At 42.8% G+C, this 27534-nt stretch overlaps 1 protein-coding gene across 1 annotated transcript in view; it reads right to left on the reverse strand.

Moving 5' to 3' along the window:
* Window positions 1–8332: 8332 nt before the first annotated feature.
* Window positions 8333–27534, reverse strand: part of LOC137425859 (uncharacterized) — a 245516-nt gene continuing 226314 nt past the window's right edge. Inside the window, exons 59-62 of the mRNA XM_078775229.1 lie at window positions 17493–17693; window positions 14591–14649; window positions 11793–11890; window positions 8333–8778 (exon numbers count right to left, since the gene is read on the reverse strand). Coding sequence (XP_078631355.1) covers window positions 11823–11890; window positions 14591–14649; window positions 17493–17693 — 328 coding nt within the window. The 3' untranslated portion in view covers window positions 8333–8778; window positions 11793–11822. The remainder of the gene's footprint in view (window positions 8779–11792; window positions 11891–14590; window positions 14650–17492; window positions 17694–27534) is intronic.

Below are 27534 nucleotides of genomic sequence, written 5' to 3' on the forward strand. Positions count from 1 at the left end.
GCTTTATTATTTTGATGAACTGAAATTATTGCGTTTTGGTGAAGGTGAAATGTTTTGTGATCTTTATGCAAATGAGTTGAATTGAATTATCAACATAGAAAGAGTCAATGAACAAGGAAATGTATTGTGATCAAAATTCTTCCAGAATGACGGTGTATGCCTTAGGAAATTGAATTACCAGATTAGTGGTATGAATATTTAATGTGGTAATGTTTAGATTAATGGTTAATATAAACATAAAAGAAAAACTGGGGATTGTCAGGGATTAAATATTCATATTGACAATATTGTTAGAATATATATCAATGTAATCTTGTTTAAAGTGGAATTATGTTTTACTTTACGAATGAGCAAAAGAGCATAGAACTAGCATTAACATGTGGTCAGGAGAGTTAATTTCAGACAAGAATGTGTAACGCTCTTGGACCGCCACCTGTCGATCATTAATAGCCTCTGTTCAGGGCACTGCGCACACGCTGCAAATTCTTTTTCAGCAGGTCAGAGTATTTGACCTCTTGAACAGAAATAAGTATTTGCTGGCCAAGAAAGCCATATAAGGTTTTTTGGATAAGGAACACCCTGCATGCTCTGTAACATCAAAGGAGTTTGGGGCTTTAAAACCAGGAGAAAGTTGCGAGGAGAAAGAGAAGAGTGGACTGGGACAGTGAACTGAAGAGGAGTGAAAACTGAAGACCAGTTGAAACTGATCAACCAACTGGAGATTGTCAACAACTGAACGAGCTTCAGAAGACCTACTGAACGAGCTTCAAAAGACCGACCAAACGAGCTTCAACAAACTCTGGAACAAAGACTCATTAAAGATCTCGGCTTAGTATACAACAAATTCTCAAAAGTGAATAAAACATTGATTTTGCTAAAACGAGTTTCTGAAGTTTCTGAAGTAGAACAGTAGTTAAAATTATTATTCTACAGAGTACTCCCCGCTGAGAGCAGATCTGCATTTTCAAATTCTTTAATGAGAAGAATGTGTTGGTCGAGACTCTTCGGCGCCAAGACTCTATCAATCATAACGTTGCATTAATGTTATTATAACTTTGCAGCAACGTTTTATAATGCCATTGCAGGGACATTATCTTTATGGTTTAATATTTAGGAATCTATAAAAACAGGCATACAATAAGAAAGTCCTTATTTAATCAAAAGGTCACTCAGTAGCTATGACAATCACATCCTTTTTCAACCTGCAAACTCATCTTTTCCCTCATAAGTCAAAATCATACTGCAATCCCACAAAAGATCTTTACTGAGAAGATATTGGATCAGAGAGCCATAGAGTGCTAGCCTACATGGATTTTTTATAGGATTTTATACTTTAGACTAACCCCTATCAAACACAAACAAGCTATAAGTTTTTTTATTTGATTCAGAGTTTAACCATCGTTCTTTTGAAAGATTTTACTGAGAACGCTGACAATTTCATAAAACTATCTATTCGATAAATAGAAAGAAAGTGCAGTGGGCCCATCCCCCATCGGCCAGTGCAAAGCAAATCATCCACCTTCCATTGTCCAACAGGAACTCTTTTTGCCCAAACTCTGCAAAATAATTACCAAGTATTTTGCATTCACTCATCAATACAATGTTTAGCTTGGACTTTGTACTGAGTCGATTATTCACTAGTTTTATAAACACAAAGGGATTTGTAAAGCAATTCAGTGGATGCTAATTACTCCAGGCAGCTGGTCAGACATTGTGGCATCAGTTGTATTATTTAATTATTTACCAAGAAAACAATATCTTTTCTCCAATTTGCTTATATAACTCAATAAGACATACTCGATCTAACATTACATTATTTCCAAAAACCCTATTTGTAATCATATTACCCTCAGTCAAAAATCATTTTGTCATGACAATATGTGGTCTACCATTGCCTCCACTAAGAATTTTACTTTTCTCGAGCAACGAATTTGGTCAGTGTTGGAGATAACTTGCCAACTGTAGGAAATCCCAGATTCTGCATGGAAACCACAAAAAAACTCGCACACTAGGAGAGCAGGTTGTGGCTCATAGAAATTACTCGATTTTGATAAATTTTACACTTCCACACACCCGGAAGGCCCAAACACCCCGAAGACCCAAAAGACCCCGAAGACCCAAAAGACCCCAAAGACACAAAAGACACCCGAAGTCCCAAAAGACTCCGAAGACCCATAAGATCCTGAAGACCCAAACACCCTTAAAGACACAGAGGAACCAAAAGACCCTTAAGACCCAAAATCCCCTGAAGATCCCAAAGGCCCCAATGACCCAAAAGACCCCAAAGCCCCCAAAAGATCCCAAAGACTCAAAAGACCCCCAAAGACCCAAAAGACTCCGAAGACACATAAGATCCTGAAGACCAAAAGACCCTTAAAGACACAGGGGAACCAAAAGACCCTTAAGACCCAAAATCCCCTGAAGACCCCAAAGGCCCCAATGACCCAAAAGACCCAGAAGACCCCAAAGCCCCAAAAGACCCCAAAGCCCCAAAACACCCTGAAGAACCAAAACACCCTGAAGACCTCAAAGACCCTTAAATAACTTTTAGACCCAAAATACCCTGAAATACACCCAAAGACACAAAAATACCCTTAAAGGCCCAGAGGATCCAAAAGACTCTGAAGACCCAAATGGCCCTAAAGACCCAAAACACCATGAAGACCCAAAATACACCAAAATGTTCAAAGATGCCTATCCCTCTGAAACGACGTGTGGTGAGGCGCGCAGAGCGCGCCGAGTCATGCGAGTAATTATAATAGAGCAAACGTATATGGTTATGTGTGCGACCAAAACGGCTTCTTCTTCTTCAAATTCAATTATTAACACCCTCTTAATTAACCCTCTTAATTATGTTTAGATTACTGAGACACCTCAGACATTTGACCACCCTTTAATTACCCCAAGACCCTTAATACCACCAAGACCCCTGAAGACCCAAAATACTCTTAAATACCCAAAATACCCTGAAGACCCCGAAGACCCAAAATAACCCAAAGACCCAAAATACCCATGAAGGCCCTGAGGCTCAAAAATACCCTGAAGACCCAAAATACCCAAAATACCCCAAATACCCAAAACACCCCACAGACCCAAAAGACCCCGAAGACCCAAAAATACCCGGAAGACCCAAAATACCCCGAAGACCCCAAACACCCTGAAGACCACTAGACCCTTAGAGACCTTGAAGACAGAAAAGACTCTGAAGACATCGAAATCCCTGAAGACCCCGAAGACACCGAAGAACCAAAAGACCCCGAAGACCCTGAAGACCCCAAAGACCCTGAAAACCTAAAAGACCATGAAGACCCAAAACACCCTGAAGACCCAAAACACCCTGAAGACCCAAAACACCCTGAAGACCACAAAGAACCATTAAAGACCCTGAAGACCCATAAAGACCCATAAAGATCCTGCCAAAATCAAGGCTCTCTGCTCACCTTCACTCTTTCATTCCCCTTTTCTCCCTCCTCTGGAATAAACTCCCCCACTCCCTTCAATCCCAGTCCTCCCTCCAGGTCTTTAAAACAGCTGTTCAGCACCATCTCTTATCTTCCCCAATCCAAAATCTTGATCTTTTCTACCCCCGCTAATTTTCACCCCAGAGGCACTTTTTTGAAATTCCAACTTCTTTCCTGGAAGTCCTTGCAGTGTCTATATGTTTTATACCTCTCCCACCTCCCCCCAAGCCCTCTCCCTCCAACAGTTCTCTCGATGTCCTTGCTCTCAAATGTTGTGCTTGTGTCCGTCCTTCCCCCTCTCTCCCCATCTTGTCTACCGCTCCCCTTATTTTGTGTTTTGTGTGTCGGTTTGACTTTTTGTGTGATGAATGTTAGCAATTTCACGAGCCTCGATCTTGTATACAAAAAAAGAATTTAAAAAAAGACCCAAAAGACCCCCAAAGACACAAAACACCCCAAAATACTCTTAAAGGCCCAGAAGATCCAAAACACCCTGAAGACCCAATTGGCACCGAAGCCCCAAAAGACCCAAAATACCCTAAACACCCCGAATACCCCGAAGACCCAAAAGACCCCGAGGACTCAAAATACCCAAAACACCCTTTAGACCCCAAATACCCTTAAATACCCCGAAGAACCAAAATACTCCAACGACTCTTAAATATCCAGAGGAAACAAAAGACCCTTAAAACCTAAAAGCCCCTGAAAACATTGAAGACCCAAAACACCCCAAAGACCCAAAATACCCTTAATGACCCAAAATATCTTTGCTGATGACTCCACTCTCTGCCGCTCCATTCCTCTTCCCTCAGATCGGCAGTCTGCAGCCTCCTCACTCTCTGAAGACTTGGACAAAATCACAGACTGGTCAAACAAGTGGAACATGTCTTTCAATCCTGACAAATCTCACACTCTTACTATGTCTCTCCGAAAAGATCGACTGGACAACCCTCCCATTTACTTTCTCAACAATCCTCTCCAAGAAGTTCTGTCGCTCAAGCTTTTGGGTCTCACTATCTGCCATGATCTTTCTTGGGAAAACCACATTTCCAAGCTGGCCTCCAAAGCCAGTCGCCGACTGGGCATCCTCCGTCGTGCGAAGTCCTTCCTCGGCACACCTGAGCTCCTCACCACATACAAGGCTTTCATCCGCAGCTCAATGGAATACTGTTCTCCCCTATGGGCCGGTGCTCCTGCCTCACACCTAGCTCGGCTTCACGCTGTTGAAACCAAAGCTTTCAGAATTATTGGAATCTCCCGCGATGAAGCTATCTCTGAGGGCCTTTCACTCACTCACCGCAGGCAGGTAGGTGGTCTTTCTGTCTTCTACCGACTCCTCTCCGGCCTTGCACCCCCAGCTCTCTCTGTGCTCTGTCCCCCAAATATTCCTACAGGTCGCACAAGATCTGCCAGCAACCCTCTGATGGTTAAACTGCCGAAATCTCGGCTCTCTACTCACCTTCACTCTTTCATTCCTCTTTTCTCCCGCCTCTGGAACAAACTCCCTCACTCCCTTCAATCCCACTCCTCCCTCCAGGTCTTTAAAACAGCTGTTCACCACCATCTCTTATCTTCCCCCATCCAAAACCTTGATCTTTTCTACCCCCGCTAATTCACCCCAGATCCACCTTGTTTGAAATTCCAACTTCTTTCCTGGAAGTCCTGGCAGTGTCCATATTATGTTTTATACCTCTCCCACCGCCCCCTTCCCATGCCCCCCCCCCCCAAAGCCCTCGCCCTCTCTCAGATCTCTCGATGTCTCCATGTCTCTCGGTCCCTGCTCTCAAATGTTGTGTTTGTGTCCTTCCCCCTCCCTCCCCATCTTGTCTACCGCTCCCGATGTTATATGTTTTATGTGTCGGTTTGTCTTTCTGTGTGATTAATGTTCGCTCTTTCACGAGCCTCGATCTTGTATACTTGGACAAACGAGCCTCTTTCACAAGCCTCGATCTTGTATACAAAAAAAAAAAAAAAAAAAAAAGGCCCAGGGGATCCAAAACACCCTGAAGACCCAAATAGCCCTGAAGACCCAAATCACAATGAAGACCCAAAAGACCCAAAAGACACCGAAATGGTTAAAGATGCATATCCCTCTGAAACGACGTGTGGTGAGGCGCGGGAAGCGCCGAGTCACGCTAGTATAATCAAGAGATATGTGCACAAGTTTCTCAACACGACAAAGGAACACAAGATCGGTCGTGACAAGTATCTGGAACATATCAGGATGCCATGGAAAGGACAATCGTCACGGAGGTTTGAAGAACAAATCAAACATACGGTATCAAACACGTACCTGGCTGTGCAACCTCGAGTAATCTTCACCACGAGCCGTGTGCTCACGTCAGTCAACAAGGATGTGCTGCCCACCTCACAAATTAGCAAAGTTATCTATGAGTTGAAGTGCCAATGTGAAGCTTGGTACATGGGCTGTACAACCCAAACGTTGGCTGATCGTATCAAACAGCATGTCCCCCTGGTGATTCGAAGAAAGAACTTGGGAGTGAGGACTCAACTGGTACGAGCATGCAAGAATGTTCAAGGACCGTCGACAATTTCTTCTTCTTCTTCTGCCATTGCACGGCACTTGGATGGCAACCCCGATTGTGCAGACCAGTACAATGCAGATATGTTCAAATTATTGAGCCGAGGTTGGAGTACGTTACATCTACATATGTTAGAAACAACCTTCATCCATTACACGGACACTACATTGTGTCGTCAAAAGGAATTTGTATATTCTCTCATTCTCTTTCAGCGTGGTGTTGGCTTAGCGGTTAGGGTGCTGGCTTGGGATGCTAGGATCCTGAGTTCGAATCCTGGTCGATCGCTCAATTAACATCAGGGGGGTTGACTCAGCCTGTCATCCTTCCGAGGTCAGCAGATTGAGTACCAGCTTGCTGGGATGAATGATCCTGGTGTGTACCCCGATTTAGAATAGGTACACAGTATCCCTGCACATCGTAAGAGGGGACTATAGGTTGGCGTCAGGAAGGGCATCATAAAACATTGCCTCAAAAAGGGAACCATGATTGTCATGGGGCCCTCAAGGCTAACCCCTGCTCTAGCGGAGAATATGTCCTTAAAACGATCATTCATTCATTCATAATCTCATTCTCTTTCAACTTAAGGTTTAAAGATTAAAGGTATTTCCCAGACCACTGTCCAAGGTAATGATGCAAATGGTGCGTCATCACTGTCAACTCCGCTCCAGCCAATCGGAGCCCAGGACAGTGGTGACCGGGTCAACCAATGGGCGTTCAGAACACCAATGACGCCACAAATGAAGAACCAATCGGTGTCACGGTTACTTAAACATGCTTATATTTGCACGAGTTATCATCTCTTCTGGTCTCTTTGCTGTGACTCGCCTTGAAGAGAACAGCACGAAAAGCTTCGGTGTTATTGTCATCATGTCCTGTTTGTTTTCCTGTATATTAAAGTTCTGTTGTACCAAACATCTGTTGATTCTTAATCATTGAGAGAGAAAGGGCCAAAAACGATATATAGGAGGATAAATCAAAAAGTTGTGGACTGGTTCTGACAAAACTTGGTGGATGAGTTGGTTAGGCGACAAGAAAAACTAGGTGGATGAGTTGGTTAGGCGACAAGAAAAACTAGGGGGATGAGTTGGTTAGGTGACAAGAAAAACAAGGTGGATGAGTTGGTTAGGCGACAAGAAAAACTAGGTGGATGAGTTGGTTAGGCGACAAGAAAAACTTGGGGGATGAGTTGGTTAGGTGACAAGAAAAACTAGGGGGATGAGTTGGTTAGGCGACAAGAAAAACTAGGGGGATGAGTTGGTTAGGCGACAAAAAAAACTATGGGGATGAGTTGGTTAGGTGACAAGAAAAACTAGGTGGATGAGTTGGTTAGGCGACAAGAAAAACTAGGTGGATGAGTTGGTTAGGCGATAAGAAAAACTCGGTGGATGAGTTGGTTAGGCGACAAGAAAAACTAGGGGGATGAGTTGGTTAGGCGACAAGAAAAACTAGGTGGATGAGTTGGTTAGGCGACAAAAAAAACTAGGTGGATGAGTTGGTTAGGCGACAAGAAAAACTAGGTGGATGAGTTGGTTAGGCGACAAAAAAAACTAGGTGGATGAGTTGGTTAGGTGACAAGAAAAACTAGATGGATGAGTTTGGTAGGCGACAAGAAAAGTTAGGGGGATGAGTTGGTTAGGCGACAAGAAAAACTAGGTGGATGAGTTGGTTAGGCGACAAAAAAAACTAGGTGGATGAGTTGGTTAGGCGACAAGAAAAACTAGGTGGATGAGTTAGTTAGGCGACAAAAAAAACTAGGTGGATGAGTTGGTTAGGCGACAAAAAAAACTAGGTGGATGAGTTGTTTAGGCGACAAGAAAAACTAGGTGGATGAGTTGGTTAGGCGACAAGAAAAACTAGGTGGATGAGTTGGTTAGGCGACAAAAAAAACTAGGTGGATGAGTTGGTTAGGCGACAAGAAAAACTAGGTGGATGAGTTGGTTAGGCGTCAATAATAAGCGATTCAATTTGGGTTCAGGTCTGGATACAGATCAGGCCAATCAGTGGGGCACAAACCGCAAACTGTTCAGCCTGGTGGAGGTATGCTCTCTACCGAGTGACGCTCTCGTTACACTTGTTTTTTCCTTTACCCTGAGTTCATGAAATATCACTGGAACCCTGGAAAAATCTCAACTTCCCTCACTGACTATCGTTGGGCAAAGGTAGACCAAGCAGGGTAATCCATACTGTGCGGCTGCTTTTGCATCACTGAATCAGGCATTGGGCAGAATTCCACAACGAGGATTATTTAAAATGCAAATATCCAGAGAAGGTAAAGAAAAAGTGATGCACTGCAGTGGTATTTTGTTTCAAGAAGCAGAGGCATTTCATAATTTGTAAATAAAGTCATTTTAATTCTCAGCCAATAAGCCAATACATATTCCCTTGTCCAATGATTCACAAAAATAAACATGTAAACCCACACAAAATCCACATTGTTTAGTGAATTAAAAGTATATAAATATAGGATTTTTCTTCTGGAATAAAGTACATTACGAAATACATTTTGCACAATAATTGAAGTTCTAGTTTTGATAATGCACAAATTTGATAATGACCATTGCATAAACCCAAATTGGTATAATAATTGTATCAAATATAACCTTTAGTATATATCTATATTTTGACGTTATATATTAATATATTAATATATTATTCAATAATAACGCATTATTATGCAATGCAGACAAAACAAAACATGTCAGACATTGTCCTCTTCAGTTTTCGTCTTCTTCATATTCAGGGTTGTCAATGATCGTGGGCCTTTCAATGTTCACCTGTAAATGCACAGCCAAGTCAGTGTGACATTTAAATTGCTTGTTACAGTGCGCGATTGACCTATTTTAATTGGAATAGCCACTGGGGAATAAAAACAAATAGCAGGAGCAAGATAGCAAATAGCAGCATGGAAGAAATATTTATATTGCCTTTATATAGCGGGGTCGACTTTCTGTGACCCCATAAATATTTCAGCAGAACTTGTTTTGAACGTGGGTTAAGGTACTTCATGATATATTAAAGATAATTAGCCAGTATATACCTCCCGGAATGATGGGGACAATCCTACAGGGCACGTTATTCAAAATGGCCGCCATGGGCATACTGCATGCTCCTGTTTTCCGTTCCTTTCACATACAAACTTGATCAAGGTGTCTCCTATGGGTTTTTGGCATGCTCATCTCATTTTTCACAGTTATACGTCGATTCTACAATTGAAAATACAACAAATACAGCTTGTATTGCCATATATTGGAGTTTATTGCACCATCAGCGAAATATGCTCCACATCAAGACACCATCACTTTTGAAGATACATTAAAAAACCATTGTTTATTCAGTATGCCCATTGGTTACTTGCCAATAGAAATAGATGGCAGCTTTGTTCCAAATGAAGTATTTGTTGATGTCAAGAAGACTAATTCATTCTGGTATTTAGTAGCATCATAACACCACTTATTAAACATGGATTGCTTTGTACCAGAGCCAGTTAACTCGTTTGGTTTTCCCACAGTTAACCTTCTGTTGTTGGGGATATCTGCATGATGTAGATTGTAGATACTTGCTGATTTTCATGATGAGTAATCACAGATATGTCTCATCCTCACTGTCACCAGTCAGTTCCATCACCTCTTAGACCCGTGGGCTCCTTTTGAACTTGAAGAATGGGATACAAGTCTTACGGCATCAGAGGAAATGACACGAACAATTGCTCCACACATATCCTTGGTTCACCCATTATCCAATGACATTATCCAAACAATGAAAGACATTATCCAACCATTATCCAATGGCGAAGGAGAAACCTCTGGCTTGGTGTAGTTCTTCAGGACCCATGTTTGATAGTTTGCTCTAGATATGTGGAATGATAGGGAGTGATAATCTGGTGCAATCCTTGAAACTTTTTTTTTCATCCGATTCCATTTCCGAGCCCATGATTATCCAATGGATTGTGACTTTGTGACCATAGATAACACTAATAGCGAATTTCTCCAGGTCTCGAGTTACAGTGTCGTTCATTGACAAGTGCTCCCCGAGCTGCGACAAGAAAGATCGAGATTCCTTGGATGCTGCTCCATTGGTGTTGAGCATTCCATGTTTAAAAAGTGGTGTTATGATGTTACTAAATACCAGAACAAATTCGTCTTCTTGACATTAACAAATACTTCATTTTGAGCAAGGCTGCTATATATTGGCAAGTTACCAGAGTAGCCAGTGGGCGTACAGAAACTAGAACGACACTCTTCAACGTCAAGATGTCGACCGATAGATAATTCCTCCCCCCACATTATTACATCGTTATACCTAGTTGTACCAAGTTGATTTAAATCCCCTCAGCTGTTCTCAAGTTGTTAAATTTTTACTTGACATGACCTCTGATCTTTGACCTCTTGATGGCATAAACCAATCAGTTCTTCTTTGCATCATATATATTTTTACCAAGTTTGTTCAAAATCCCATTACTAGTTCAGGAGTTGGCGCGGCAACATACATTTTACTTAACATTACCTCTGATCTTTCACCTCTTGACCCCAAAATCGAATAAGTTAATATTTTCATCATTATACATTGATGTACCAAGTTTGACATAGATCCTTTCAGCCATTATTACGATAACGAAATAATTGTAACTTAATATGACCTCTGATCTTTCACCTCTCGACCCCAACATCGAATCACTTCATCTTTTACATCATTATACATACTGTACCAAGTTTAAATTGGATCCCTTCAGCTGTTCTCAAGTTGTAAACCTATTAGTCTTTGACCTTTGACCTCTTGACGCCAAAATTGAATCAGTTCATCGTTGCATCATAATACATACTTGTACCAACTTTTGCCAAAATACCATCACTGGTTCACAAGTTATTGTGGTAACAGGATTTTTACCTAACATGACCTCTGACCTTTGGCCTTTGAACTGATGGCCCCAACATCTAATCAGTTAATCTTTACCTCATTATACATACCTCCACCAAGTTTGACTAAGTTTCCTTCAGCCCGTTCTGAAGTTATCACGGTAAAAAAACCTATCATGGACGGACGGACGGACAGCTTGACAGGCAACCCAAGAACATAATGCCTCTGGCAATTTTGTCGGTGAAGGCATAGAAACAATGGTTTTACATAAAGTGGCTCTTCAAAAATGATGCTGTCTTGGTGTGTAATATATTTCACTGACAGTGCAATAAACTCCAATATATGGCAACACTAGCTGTATTTCTTGTATTTTCAAGCATAGAACCGACTTATAACTGTGAAAATGAGATGAGCATGCCATAAACCCAAAAAACACCTTGAGCAAGTTTGTATGTGAAAGGAACTGAAAACAGGAGCATGCAGAATGCTGACGCGGCCATTTTGAATAACGCGCCCTGTGGGATTGTTCCCCATCATTTTGCGAGGTATATATATTGGCTAATTTTTTTTTTAAATATATTTTGCGAGGTATATATGTATTTTTTATTTTATATATTGGCTAATTATATCTTAAATTTATGAAGTACCTTCATCCACCTTCAAAACAAGTTCTGCTAAAAATATTTACGGTGTCACATAAATTTGACCCCACTAATATAATGCCCATTTTTTAGCCTGCGCTGACGAATGATTTTTGTTATTTATAATTTCTTCAGAAGGATATCACAGTCTCGAATTATTTATCAAATAATAAACAGGTTCAGCTGTATTTCAACCAACACATTTACAAACCACTCAACAACAATAACGTATAACTCTTAAGTGACGTAATAATACTTTCAAGATGTTTTGTAACAATTAATTGAAAATTAACCTTTTGGTCAACTCTGTCTAGCTTTGGCCGTCATGAGACTGGAGACAACTTTGACAGCATGTTGGCACCTCGTTTCGTTTCTGGAACATTGGAAATCCCTAATGAAGGGTAAAAAAAAATGCAACAACAAACAATTACAAACTCATGAACGATGTGCCTTCAGAAAGTATTCACACGACTTGATTTTTCCACATTTTGTTTTGTTACAGCGTAAATTAAAAATGGATTAAACTCAATTTTTTGGTCACCGATCCACACAAAATACCCCAAAATGATGAAGTAAAAACATGCTTGTAGAAATTTTCACAAATATATTGAAAATGAAATACAGAAATATCTAATTTACAAATGTATTCAGTCCCCTAAGTCAATACTTCACATAAGCACCTTAGGCAGTGATTACAGCTTCGAGTCTTCTTGTATATGTCTGCATAAGCTTTGCACATCTTGATTTGGGAAGTTTCTCCCATTCTTCCTTGCACATTTGCTCAAACTCTGTCAAGTTGGATTGGGAGCGTCAGTGAACAGCAATCTTTAAGTCTTTCCACAGATTCTCAAAGGGATTCAAGTCTGGGCTTTGGCTGGGTGACTCAAGGACTTTCATGTTCTTGTTCTGAAGCCATTCCAGTATTGCTTTGGCTGAATGCTTGGGTTGGCCTGTTGGAACGTAAATGTTCGCTGCAGTCGATGGTGTTTTGCACTCTGAAGCAGGTTCTCCTCGAGGATTTGCCTGTATTTGGCTCCATTCATTGTTCCCTCTATCCTTACCAGTCTCCTAATCCCTGTCAATGAAAAGCATCCCCAAAGCATGATGCTGCCACCACCATGCTTCACTGTAGGGATGGTGTTAGATAGGTATAGGTGATTGGCTGTGCAAGGTTTCTGCCAATGTAGCGCTTTGCATTCAGGCCAAAGAGTTAAATTTTCATATAATCAGACCACAGAATATTTTACCTCATGCACTCAGAGCCTTTCACGTGCCTCTTTGCAAACTCCAGGCGTAGTGTCATGTGCCTTTTTCTCAGGAGTGGCTACAGTCTGCCCACTTTCCCAGAAGCCGAGATTTGTGAAGTGCTGTCGAGACTGTTGTCCTTTAGGCAGGTTCTCTCATCTCAGCGAAGGAACTCTGTAGTTCTGTCAGTGTGGTCACTGGGTTCTTGGTAATCTCTCTGACCAGGGTCCTTCTAGCTCGGTTGCTCAGTTTGGTCAGACGGTCAGCTCGAGGAAGAGTCTGGGTAGTTCTACACTCTTTCCATTGCCTAATGATGGAGCTCACCATGCTCTTAGGAACATTCCAACACTCTAGAATTTGTTTTATACCTTCCCCAGATCTATGCCTCCTCACAATTCTATCTTGGAGTTATATGGACAGTTCCTTGGACTTCATGGTAGAGTTTCTGCTCTGACATACACTGTCAACTGTGGGACCTTATATAGAAAGGTGTGTTTCTTTCAAAAACATCTCCAATCAATTGAATTGGCCGCAGGTGGACTCCAATCAAGTTGTAGAGACATCTCAAGGATGATCAAAGGAAATCGAATGCACCTGAGCTCATTTTAGAGTGTCATAGCAAAGGGGTTGAAAACGTATTGTATCATGACATTCCAGCTTTTCATTTTTAATTGATTTGTGAAAATTTCTTTAAAAACTATATGGTATCCATGGAATACTTAACCCGCACAGTCAACTTGGTGTGAGCCAACTCTTCTGTTTCTTTGATCCAATATGGCCGTCTGACCACGTCACCAATGGCATCATATATTTACATTATCTGATATAATTGTTGCGGAGATCACGCTCAAGAAATTCCAAACTGATCGGACGATGTGTTGTACTTGTCGAATTATGACGACATAATTAAGACACCAATGACGTCAATGTTAACAACACTTATTCCCCATGCAGAGTTCTTTACAATGAGCCACGTTACAATTTATTTCATGGAGTGGTTTCGGAGATATAGAGGTGCACGTTTTTCTATTTTTCCAAGTTGTACCACATGACCTATGACGTCATAATTATCATAAAAAATTCTACAGGAGGCACTTCCATGGTGAAAATTTTGTGTCCATCGGACCAACAGTTGCAGAGAAATTTTTTTTTCATACTGATCGGCTCAAGCATTGTACTGGTAGAATTATAACGCCATAATGAAGGCACTGATGACATCTTCATTAACATGGTATTATTCCCCATGGGGCATACTTGACAATGAGCCATGTTTCTTTTTTTTTCCACTGAGCGGTTTCAGAGATAGAGGTGCAAAGTTTTTCCGAGTTGGCGCCATACCACGTGACCAATGACCTCATAAGTATCAATAAAGGTCCAGAGGAGACACTCTTCTGGTGAAAATTTCTTGTCAATCAGACCAACGGTTGTCAAGAAAATTAATTTTAAAAATGCAGACATGCATGTACGACATACGTACGTACAGATCGCTTAACTCCACCTTTCTCTTCGCGAACGCAGGGTACAGATTCCACTGACATTATTGTGTACACATTATGTGTCGGTGAGTGATAAAAAAAATCTTAATTTAATCCATTTTAAATTCAGGCTGAAACACAACAAAATGTGAAAAAGTCAAGGCGCGTGAATACTTTCTGAAGGCAAAGTATTTTTGTATGAAGCATAATCAAGAACTGCATTTGGAATAAGAAATGTTTGTTATCTTGTTTAAAATGGCAAATTAAAAATAAAAATCCTCATATTTTGCCAGATTTGCCAACAGTAACACATTTGAAGAAAACATTTTATCAAGTGTTAATCACTTGGCATAGTTTGAAATATGACTCACAGGGGAAGCCAACACTCTTGGAGAATTTTCCCTGCTTGTTAAATGTATCAGAAGCAATACTGTTGGGAAGAAATAGAAACACAGGAAAACAGAGTGAGCAGATAAATGTATTACTTGCTTTTAATTTATATATCTTGGTGACATATATTATACCATTGAGGAACATCCTAAGTATTTCCAAATGAAATCACTGAGCAGTGCATAATATTCAAACTACATTAATGTAAATAAAGAATATATAAATAACAACACATCTGTTTATAAATAGTTATTTCGTGAAATTAAAAATAAAAAATAAAAAAAATTCTTTTTACAAGAGCAAAGATTAATTATATAAGAGATAGAGGTTTAAAATCCATTGATAAGATGGTTATTTGTACTCAGTATTAAATGATAAAAAAGAAACACATGATACGATTTAAAATGGAAAAGTGAAATAGAGAAGAAATAAAAACAGGTTGTGTAGAGTGAAGAAGAAGACGATAACGGCACTCAGTGGAGAGCATACCTTCACCAGGCTGAACAGTTTGTTTTCTATCCCATCGATAGGCCAGATCTGAATCCAGACCTGAACCAAAAATGGAATCGCTTGTTCTCGTCACCTAACACTTCATCCACCAAGTTTCATCCAAATCCATCCACAACTTTTTGAGATATGTCCTAAATATCGTTGTTGGTCGGATCTCTCAATGGTGAAGAATCACTTAAAAATTCTCGTAGCTCGATCCGGATCTTCACCAAAATGTAATCATTTCACCCTTGTCACACATCCAGTCAGTCCACCAAATTTTGTCCGAATCAGTCCACAACGTTTTGTTCACAGACAGATATTCCGTTCACAGACAGATAAACAGACACAGACAGATAAACAGACAGCTAAACAGACACAGACAGTCAAACAGACAGAAGTAAAAATAAAGTGAAAATGGCATAGTTGGATGGAGTTCAATTTGCAGAAATGGAGTTGGATGTAATTAAATTCACTGTAGGCAGTTACAGATGGTGTCGGTCACAACAGGTGCAGTGGAAATGTTGGGAACAAAAGCCGGCATTTTCATATCTAAAATGTGTGAGAATCTATCATTTCCAAAAAAAAAGATGAGGAACAAAAGGAAATGCTCCTGAGCTCATAATTTAACTTAGAAAACGATTAAAAATATTTCTGTTACCGTTTTCACTTGATATCTGAAACACCTTGCAACACATTCCTACTACAGAAAGCAGAGTCAACGTGGGGCCATGAATGGGTTTCTCTCATCTCCCTTCCTGTTCAGGCTGGAGGTCCCCAAGGCAGTGTTCTGGGCCCTTTGCTTTTTCTCGTCTTCAACAATGATCTCTCTGACTCTCTTGAAAATGATCCTCTCTATCTCTTTGCTGATGACTCCACTCTCTGCCGCTCCATTCCTCATCCCTCAGATCGGCAGTCTGCAGCCTCCTCACTCTGCAGACCTGGACAAAATCACAACCTGGTCAAACAAGTGGAACATGTCTTTCAATCTGACAAATCTCACACGCTCACTATGTCTCTCGAAAAGACTGACTGGACAACCCTCCCATCTACTTTCTCAACAATCCTCTCCAAGAAGTTCTGTCACTCAAGCTTTTGGGTCTCACGATCTGCCATGATCTTTCCTCGGAAAACCACCTTTCCAAGCTGGCCACCAAAGCCAGTCGCCGACTGGACATCCTCCGTCATGCGAGGTCCTTCCTTGGCACACCTGAGCTCCTCACCACATACAAGGCTTTCATCCTCAGCTCAATGAAATACTGCTCTCCCCTCTGGGCTGGTGCTCCTGCCTCACACCTAGCTCGGCTTCACGCTGTTGAATCCAAAGCTTTCAGAATCATTGGAATCTCCCGCAATGAAGCTAACTCCGAGGGCCTTTCACTCACTCACCCGGAGGCAGCTTGGTGGTCTTTCTGTCTTCTACCGACTCCTCTCCGGCCTAGTTCCCCCAAGTCTGTCTGTGCTGTCCCCCAAATAATCTTACATGTCGCACAAGATCTGTCAGCAACCATCTTCTGGTGAAATTGCCAAAATCAAGACTCTCTGCTCACCTTCACTCTTTCATTTCTCTTTTCTCCTGCCTCTGAAACAAACTCCCTCACTCTCTTCAATCCCACTCCTCCCTCCAGGTCTTTAAAACAGCTGTTTACCACCATCTCTTATCTTCCCCCATCCAAAACCTTGATCTCTTCTACCCACCAGATCACTTAATTCACCCCAGATCCACTTTCTTTGAAATACCGACTTTTTTCCTGGAAGTTCTAGCAGTGTTTTATACCTCTCCCCCCCCCCCCCCACCCCCCTCCCACTTCCTCCCCCAGGCCCTCTCCCTCCCACAGATCTTCCGATGTCCCTGTTCTCTGCTGTTGTACTTGTGTGCCTCCCTCTCTCCCCGTGTTGTCTCCCACTCCCTTTATTGTATGTTTTGTGTGTCCGTTTGTTTTTTTGTGATTGATGTTAGCTCCGACACGAGCCTCGATCTTGCATACAAAAAAAAAAAAGACTTTGAACGCTGGCCCCAATTTTCCATCCATTCACCATGTGATTTTGCAAGATGGAAACAGGAAGCATTTTGCAGGATGTAGGATGGAGAAAACAAATAAAGGTGAAAAAGTGAGGATGGAAAGGGAAAAAGTTGAGGGCTTTAGCCAACATTCCCCAACATGGTCAGGGATGGTTGTGGATGCCCATTACTAGTTTACATCCCTACATAGTTGTGTCCATGAGTAATCAGAAGAAAATAACATCCAAATAGCTTAGAAATAAACAATAAAAACAAAGAATCTATTCTTTACCAAAGGATGGAAGTTCTACTCTTCATGCATTTACCACAATGTGGAGTCACAACCAGCAATTACCAACCAATGTATAAATAACAAAATAGCAAGGAGGTACCTGTTGTTGTCATTGAGAAGGTTAGCGGAGTCTGAGTGAGATCGGCGCCTGATGCAAAAGGCAATCAGGCCTATCAACAAGGCCAGTCCCAAAATGCCTGCCAGTGTGCCGAAAAGGATTTTGTAGAAGGTGTTGGTGAGAATAGTTGAATTTTGGCAACGATCCCCTGTGGACTGGTGGATGCCACTGCTCATAGCACAGCTGGAATGGAGGGGGGAAAGTGGAAAGAAAGGGTGATCAAAAGTTTCTGTTAGGTAAGCTCTTTCTGTTCAGGGTGAAAGCAGATGAAAACTTAATGTTTAATGTAACAAATGAAATGCAATGTTTTATATGTTTTGATGTAACTTCATGAGAAGAAAGGGAGAATGAAAAGTTGAGGTGGCGATTAAGGTGGAAATGAAAACAGCAAAATAGAATGATAAAATTGGGGTGAAGTGATGGGATGAACATACTTCTGATCATGAATAATATTACCGTGTTCAGGGCTGATTAACATCGGTCACTGAACGGATGGAACGAAATGGCTGTTACTCTCTTGGACTGCATCAGATAATGGTGGCTTTGTGCATGTGGGAATCACAGGAAGCACATGAGAACCTTGGCTCCTCTAAAATGGGGTTTATTTCCCAACAATAAAACGAGGGGCAGATTGACCCGATGGGGGTATGACGGTGGGTTTAAGGAAGGGGAAAAAAATGGAGATTGTAAAGAATAAATTGATAAATAATTATTTACAACAGAATAAAAAATAATTCTAAAGGCACCGCACACCGGACTTAAGCACAAATGGGAAAAGGGAACAAAAACTGGGTGGGCCTTAGCTGTGCTATGATATGTCAAAGGAGCTGGCGCTGAAGTAGCCACAAAGCGGGGAGACGACAAAACAGGCGAAGAGGTAGGTGAGGCAGGACAAAGAACAGGCAGCAGGCAGATGAAACAGAGAGCAGAGGATGGAGCAGGAATACGAGTAGGACGACAAGCAGGCAATTAACTGAGAGAACCTCTCCTCAGGTGAGGAAAACACTTTTCCGCTCTCCTTCTCTCCTTTCTAATCCCTCTCTTCCCCCTAACACTCCTCTCACAGGAGCTCACAGAACCCGAGAGACCCAAGCTACTCCCCTCGCTCTCCAGATAACACAGCCCCTGGTGAAGCAATCCACACCCCTACCCTATGACCCTACGGGGCAACAAAAGTTCTCCCTTTTGTTTCTAAAACCACCAGGTCCTCACCTGGGACATGACAGGAGCCTTTATGTACAATTTCCTTAACTTCAAATCTTAACTATTTATAATAACGCACCAACCCCTCACCTCCCTGCAATTCCCCTACCCCTGCTCCCGCCCCACACCCTCCCCCCAGTCCCGCCCCACACCCTCCCCCCAGGCCCCCCCCCCCCCCCTGTGTATGTTCCTCATTTAAGCAGACGCCTCTTAAGCTACATTTCCCTGCTTAACACATCGAGATTGGCTAACTACCTGACCATGGACCATTGGACCATACCTGTCTATACATACTAACTGCACTAAGGTAACCTCCACTCCTATCCCCACAAACATAACAATATTTTGCAAATGTATAATTTCGGAAACATATCTTCATGATAACAAACCTTTCCTGGACATGCTAATCGACCAAAGAAAATTTTAAGACACCGTGTCATATTCTACTCCTACATGATTGTAGGAAAAAACTGTTTCAGCACTCAGAAGAGCGCACGCCTCCGCTAGGCTGAACATTTTGCGTTTTGTATCCCATTGATAGGCTGGATCTGCATCCAGACCTTAACCAAAATCGAATCAGCTTGCTCTTGTGACCTACCCAACTCATCCAGCAAGTTTTGTAACAATCCATCCTCTACTTCTTTGTATACATAGTCGAGGTTCGTGGAAGAGATAGCACACTGAACAGATCAGGACGTAACAGACAAAAACAGGATGCAAAACACACATGCATGGAGAAGGAAACTCCAAGGAGGAAAAGCTGGAAAATTATGAGGGATTTGGGTGGGGTTAAAGAGGGTAGAAAAGATCATTGTTTTGGATAGGGGATAAGCTGAAATTGCAGTGAACAGATGTCTTGGAGTTTGAGATATCGTGCGATATGTTTTTGGCCCTCTCAATGACTTAATGTTCAAATCCTCTTCAAATTTCAAATCAATCGGATGGAAATTGAGGATTTTAGAAATTCCACTTTAAGGTGTTGTCCTTTGGTCGACGTTGACCTTTTGGCCACAGTTCACCTCAAAAATAATTGGATGCTGAATTCAGTGACCTGATATGTAAATCCTCTTCAAATTTCAATTCAATCGGATGAAAATTGAGGATTTTAGAAATCTGACAAAGTTGTTGACTTTGGCCTATGTTGACCTTTTGACCTCGAAATCAATAGGCTTCTTCCTCATGACCAATTCTACGCTTTGGTGAAACTTCATAAAGATCGGTTTAAAACTGTGATCTGTAGGTGATCGACAAACAAACAGACAGAATAACGCACAAGACCAACCAATGTTCTGGAAAAATCTTCGATTTTCACAAATAACAAACAGGGGTGAATACATAAATGTCAAGTCGTAGATTCGTTATTGCTTAAAGTTCTGTATAAGACGTCGGTCGAATAATATGTTATGATTTAAATGTTGTTTAAATCATGCTATTTTCATAAGTGAATAAAGGGTTTTCCGCTCCGCTTTAGTATAAATGAGAAAATGCTCGCTTCGGTCGTGCTGGACAAATGGTTTTTTTGTATACGTGTGCCCTTTCACCTAGATAAGTCCGGTCGTAAAAAACCCTCTTTGATTCGCAGACGGCGCCTCAAGCCGCGGATGGAAGGCGCTTGGAATGTGTAGCTTCATGTAGAATGCTTGGATTGTATACATAAACCTTTGAATAATGGTCTTATCTGGGCCAAGCATGCACTCTCCCTTCTGTGAGTTACATTTTCTGTCACCTCGGAGCTTTGAAACCACATCTGGTCCGAATGATAAAGGTGCGTGCTGCACTCCCCCATTGGAAGAACGGATGACGGTGGGGGCTAGGGATAACTGTGGGAGGAACTCTCGCCAGTTCCTTTGTTCTCTCGGAGATTTTCTGATAAACGTGTTCCTATTTAAGTGAACTGTGAATCGATGCATTTTCAGGAAGGGCTGAACGTGGCATGAGGGCGAGTCGTGCTGTAGATGTTCGCTTCCTCCGGATCTGTATAAGTTGGTATTAATAAAGCTGCATCATTCTCAGGCTGTTGGTGGAACTTCTTTTAAGAGCCAAGAGTTGTTTCTTGACATTTTGGTACCAGGAGTGGGGTGCAGCAAGACAGTGACAGTCGAGGCGAATCCTGAACGACCCAAGGGGGGCTGCCTGAGGCCGGGACGCCGGTACGCTGATTTGTTTAAGGTGAGAATTTTTTTTTTTTTATCAGAGGGCAATCCAAATTCGTACCCCCCTCCTCGAACAGGCACAGTTCGTCTCCCCTGTCACCTGTATTGCCTGCACTCCGGACAGAAAATGTAAACAGAATGACGTGTCTTTGTTAAATCACCAGGATAAACATTAAGAGTAAAGCTAAGGATAGATTTTGCGCAGGATATCAGTAAGGATTTAACAGTAAGCTTAACGTTACAGTTAGCACCAGGAGGGGAAAAGTGAGGTCGGACAGCCATATAGGTTGAAGCCAGGTGGCCAAGATCTTTTCAGGAAGGAACAGCCCAGAGACAAGATGGGGTATGCCATTGCATGCCAGGGAACGAAGGGCTGTGGCTAACTTAGAGGGCCATAGGAACATGGCCAAGAAAAGGAAAACGCGCAGTAGGTAGGCTTGACAAGAAGGAAGCAAGCAACAGAGGTCCAGATAGAAACAGGCCAGGACCAGGTGAAAAAGAGAAGGGGCCAGGTAACCACAGGTAAGAAGGACAGGAGTGGTTTTTGAAATATTGAAATTTTAAGCATTGCAGCTATGGTTATTGAAGCTACAAGGACAGAGGACAATTAAGTAAGCAGTTAAGCAAGTAAATCAGCGGTTGATGCCGCTGGACCAGATGCCAGACCAAGACCCCCCACCCCCCCAAGACCTGAGCTCAGTCCCGGGGCTCTAGGCAACACCCCAACACCCCCCACCCCCCCAAGACCTGAGCTCAGTCCCGGGGCTCTAGGCAACACCCCAACACCCCCCGCCCTGCCTTCCCTTTTTTACCTCAACCCACCCCGTCCAACCCGTCCCAAGAGAAAATCCTTTTCCTTGAATGAGAGACGTAACATGAATGAGCAAAGATTGTACATGGGAGTGGCTGGAGAAAGGCATGATTTGAGTCGATCTGATTTTCGCGCGAAGTCTGGGAGACTCACTGGTATATGAATGAGGAATGAATGTATATTGGGATATCAATTGACGTGTGTATCTGGCCAATGTATTTGTCTGTATGACATATGCAAAGCAGAGGGTTTCGGTGTGAAGCATTGTAAGTGGTCTGCTTGACGTGCGGGAAATTCAGGCCGGGAATGTCAATTTTAGCGTCTATCCGAGGGAACAGGTGAGGTCCTGAACTGAGTCCGGATTTTCATCTGTTTGGGAGTTGTTTGGGAGCGAATTGATATAAATCGGGTCAGGAGAGCACTCGGAGTGCCCTTGTCGACCTACTGTTGATATGAAGCGGTTTCTTGGAGATGGTTACAAGATGGGCTGCTTTTGTCTTTCGAGCGGCAGTCGGGCAGAAATTTGGAATTTGTGGAACTAAAAATTCAGAATTTGAATCGAAATGTGTGTTTGACTTGAATCGAAGAGTTCATTCAATGGCAGATATTGTGGATTGTATGTGTGGGATATATCCCTGAGGCAGCTCACCTTTAGGATGATGATGTCATGTAGTGCATTTTGGGTCAGAGAGGTAATGCGTCAGAGATCCTGTTTTTTTGCGATGTTTACGAGCTAGGGATGAGTTCTGACAGCTCAATGTTCTGACGGCCGACTGGCTGACAGGTGCCAAACTCATTCGAAAGGTAAACCCCGCCGTAAAACGCGAGTAGAGCGGCGCGCAGTTTGGTTGCCACGGCTACGGGCCTCGCAGGAAACCGCGAGGCGGGAGTGTTGGGATTCGTGTGGAGGCACGAGGGTGCGCGCCAGGACGGAGGGCGGCGTGGCGTCGCCGCGTTGAGATGGTTGTGCCAGGTCGATCGGCGATCTCTGAATTTAAATCGGATTTTTGTCGTGTGTGTTGTGAAATCCGTGGGTGGAAATCCGTGGAAGTTTGGGTAGAGTTATTGTGCGTTCGGGCAGGAGCCGAGCGAGCCGCGAGTCACGTGGGCGCTGTATGGGGGGCTCTCGGTTTTGGGCAGTTGTCGTTGTAGTTGTTGTTGTCAGGATGGGAAATAAGAGCAGGGGTGTTGAGTTTGTTGAATTGGGGTCGGAGCATGAGATTTGCTCAGAGTGCCGGCGATAACTCGCCCACTCTCAGAGGGGATGTGTCCCGCACAGGGGGAGAATACTGCTATGAGGTTGCTCGGAGGATGTGTGCCCAAATGCATTGTGGGTCATTTCGACTTTGCTGGATGTCGGACGTTCATGTCAGACGTTCATGTCAGAATCAGACATGAGTCATGAGCCATGTCAGAATAGTGGGCGCCTGCGACATACATGCCATGCAATGTCACAGGAGGAATACGTTATTCAAGATGGATTTATATAAGGGGAATACTAAACAAGCGGTGATAGTACGCGAAGTATATAAATGAGGTGATTATCGTAGTCGAATGAAGGATTTCAAGACAGAGTAATTAATTTCCGGTGCCAACAGGCTGGCGAGCGATGCTGGTAAGGTTGTTATTAAAATGCATATGGGTCTGGGGGCAGATGGTGGGACAAGCTGCCTCACGGGCGCTACAGGGAGAGTATTGGAAATTCAATAATTCGAGCAGAAATGTCACGTTTTCAACAGAACGCTTATCCGAGGAAGGAGGACGGTCGAGGTTTCAACTGTCGGTATGTGGTGTGGCTTGTGCCAAGGTGTGGGCGCGAGGAGGATGTGGTTGTGTTTGTCTGTCTGTGGAGTTATATTTCAGGATATATTTTTTTCCAGGATATTCAGGATATTTCAGGATTATATTTCAGAATGAGGCATGGATTTTAAGGAGGAGGTGTGTGCCCTGAGAAAATTGTGGATCGCGGATTGGGCACTCTGGGTGCGCACTGGGACTGCAGTTGTGTCCAGGTGGTAAGGGTGTTGGATTGTAAAGCACGTCTCCCACGGAAGTTCCTGGGCGGATTGTGACGGTTGTTGGATTCGTAGGGCGTTGGCATTAGGCGATGCGGAGCTTCAATAATGGTCATTTGTCTGTCCGGATGTGGAGTTCTTGCAAGGACGGGAATGTCGCCGGACTTGCATTAGTTGTGGGATAACAGCGCTGGTTACCCCAATTCGACGTTTGTACCACCTTTCTCCGTTTGAAGTTTGACCTTTTAAAGTTCATTTGACCTTTGTTCGAGATTTGTAAGGGAAAGAGGTCAGAGGTAATTCACTAACCTTGGAAGAACGACAGGCTGTCAGTCTACTGGGTGTTGCTTTAACGGCAGGATATAGGACTTAAATCTGGAGAATATCGGGACATTATATTGTGGGTTAAAACTGAAATCATGTACGTAATTAGTGAACAGAGAATATCGGGACATTATATTGTGGGTAAAACTGAAATCATGTACGTAATTAGTGAACAGAGAATATCGAGTTCTGTTTGTTGTTGTGGTTGTCATTGACGTCTCAAATGTCCCGATTCAGGGGACTCAATAAATAAACAGACTTCCGGTGCCGACCGGAAGCGTCAGGTACAGTATGCTTTGCATTTTATTTAACCGGGCCGAGCACAGTGACGTGCATGATCGAGCAATGGGGATAGTCATGTTAAATGGAGGACAATTGGGAAGATGCAAAGAGATGCAAGTAACATGGATTAAGTTGTGGTATCAAGAGGTGGGTGCTGTATATTGGTATATTGGTACATCATTGGTACATCAAGTAGGTATATTGTGGTTATTATAACTCGCTGATTATGGGGGGCGCACCAAGTACAGATCGGGTTGCATGATGGAGCATGGCGCAGGGTGGAACACCCCGTGTGGTTGGAGGTTGAAATGCAGTGAAATGCAGTGAACATGCCCGATTTTTGGCTTTGCGAGGCTCCGGATAGAAGTTGGCATTTCGATACTGTGGATTATATTGTGCCTGCCTGGAGAGGTGATGTCCTGTGCTGGGCTGGCGACATGCCTCTGTTATTTGTCTGTCTGTCGGTCTGATTGTAAGTCTTTGGTACTGGGAGGGCTAATTGAGTGCTCAGGCGTCATTGTTCCATGGAGGCAAGTACTGGGCCCAGGTACTCATGGGAATGGATCAAACCCACAGAGAGAAATTCAGTCGCTGAGGTTGCCAGAACTGAGAATCGAACCCTGGGCTTCTCAAATGGTCACAAAATTTGGACATGGGGAGATGGACAGGACAACAATGGAGTTTATATGGACGGGTTTGGGGCAGTTTCAATCTGACGATTACAGAGTGCTTTGTTCTGTTCACGAAACATGTAAAATTCATGGAGTTGAAGTGGTTTGCAAGAAGGCAGCAGAGTCAGTACTGGGATGCAACCTCGTCCAGGGGTTTTGGTCCAGCCTGCAAGGAATCCAGGGGTTTGTTTCAGGGGTTTTGGATGAGGGTTTCTGCAGCCATGGAGGAAAGGGATGGACAGAGACGGGCGATGTTTTTAAGGTGAAAGAAGGCTGTCTTTATGATCTGTTTAGTGTAGTTGTCAAAGGAGAGGGTTTGGTCAATGAGGATGCCAAGATTCCGGATGCGAGGGAAGGTGGATACTGGGAAACCATCGATGTTGGGGGCAAAGTTATGGGTGGATTTGGTAAGTGGTTTTGGGCAAACGAAGATTAATTTAGATTTATCATAGTTAAGTTCGAGGAAGTTGATTTGAAGCCAGAATTTTATTTCAGTGATGCAGTTTGTCAGGATAGAGCGAATTGTGGTGATTAAGCTGTTGTAGATGCTGTCAATTTTGCTTTGGATGAATGAAAGGAAGGAGATGCTGTTGTCTACTCTGAATGACAGGTGGTGGTATCCAGGGCGCTGAGGAGTTTGTTCACGTTGTAAAGTTTGTTTATTTATTTGTTTATTTAGTTTGTTTATTGTAGAGAAGAGTGCCTTTGGGACTCCGGAGCCAGAGTGGATAATTTGAGAGTAGTAGGCGGAGTAGAGGGCATCTTTGAAGTGCTGTAGGTGGTCCTTGTAGGCTTGGGAGTGAACTGATTTGGGTTTAATAGGCACAAGCTGGTCTAAGCAGGGTGAGGAGGATGGTGTGATTGATGATGTCAAAGGCGGCGTTGAGGTGAGGAGGATGAGAATGTTGAGGTTGCCGGCGTCAGAGGAGAGAGAAGGTCGCTGGTGATTTTGAGGAGAGCAGTTTCAGTACTGTGGCTGGAGCAGAATCCGGATTGGAATGTTGTTTGGCAGAGTGGTGATGTTTGAGTTGAGTGGCCACAGCACGTTCCAAAACTTTTGACAGAAAGGGTAGGTTGGAGATGGGTCTGAAGTTATTTAGGGTGTCAGGGTTTAGTCCAGGGTTTTTCCAGAATGGGGGTGAAGTTTCACGAGTCTTTTGGGGAAATCGGTATGTGAAGCTGGATTAAGTTGGAACTGCTTGATGAGCCATGGAGATGGATTGGGTTTGGTTGTTGGTTGTCTAGGAGTTCGGTTGTTGCATTGCCAAAGGTTTCTGTGTGGTGGACACACTCGTTGGCTGTTGTCTTGTGTGACGGGGGTGGAGATGTATGTGGCTGCGTGTGGCTGCCTGGAGTCGGGAAGGCGGCTACAGTGGTTGATATTGGTTGTGGATTGTCCGGGGTGCTTCGATTTGCATAGGGGGTGAAGATTGGGATATTACATTATTTTGAGTAAGTATTGGCATGAGTAATTACATAAGTAATTATGAGTTATTATGAGTATTAGTTATGAGTAAGTGATTATTTTAGTAAAGTTACATGTTTCGCTGTGTTGTGGATCTGGGGACAAGCTAGTTTGATGGGTACCCTGGGGTCTTCGGCGTGTCTATGTGTTTGTCTGTCTGTTACACCGGATTCTTGAATGGGTTTTCATGAGACGCATTTCAGACATAACAACAGTGAGAATCTATTTTGAGCGAATCACAGTGGGTGAGAAAAACATTGTGTGTGACCAGACACCAGAACGGACCATAATTGGAATTGGAATTAGACCAGGTTATTACCTTCGCAAAAGCGGAAGGTTATGTTTTGATCGCTGTGTATTTATTTGTATGTCTGTGTGTGTGTGTGTGTGTGTGTGTATGTTATTCGCATAACTCAAAAAGTATTCAACCGATTCGCATGAAATTTGGTGGGATGATAGGTTATTATCCGGGAACCATTTGATTAGATTTTGGAATCGATCGGGTCAAAGGTCAAGGTCAAGGTCATGAAAAGGTCAAAATCGTCTTTTTACCATAGCGCGGTCAATTTGTGTCCAATTTGTATGAAACTAATGCCAAAATGTTCAGAATTCAATGCCCAATCTTGTGATATGCGACATGACACTCTGACGTCATAACCCTTGTTAGCGGTTGGGGGCCAAAGGTCAGGGGGGTCACGCCCTTGCAAAATGTGCGGTTTTTTTGTGTGTGCAAAATGTTTGCAAAATGTTTGCAAAATGTGTGTCAAGGATGACACAGATCTTGTAGTCTTTTATTTTGGCAACAAAAGTAGCTGCGGCGAAGGTATGCGCTCTACCGAGTGCCCGTTCTAGTTTCTATTATTTGTTTATTCGTGAAAATAAATAAATAATAGGGGGAGGTTCATGGAGGTTAATGGTGGTTTGTTTGTGCTAATGGAGGTTAATGGTGGTTTGTTTGTGTTAATGGAGGTTAACGGTGGTTTGTTTGTGGTAATTCTAGTTGAAACTCTAGCTGAAGTAATTTTCCTTTAATTTTTATTTTTTATTTATTATTGATGTAGGAAACAGGCAAATGGGATGCTGAGAGATGGATTGAATTT

This window comes from Myxine glutinosa, chromosome 4 (genome assembly GCF_964187855.1).
Source record: "Myxine glutinosa chromosome 4, kmMyxGlut1.1, whole genome shotgun sequence".
Lineage (NCBI taxonomy): Eukaryota > Metazoa > Chordata > Myxini > Myxiniformes > Myxinidae > Myxine > Myxine glutinosa.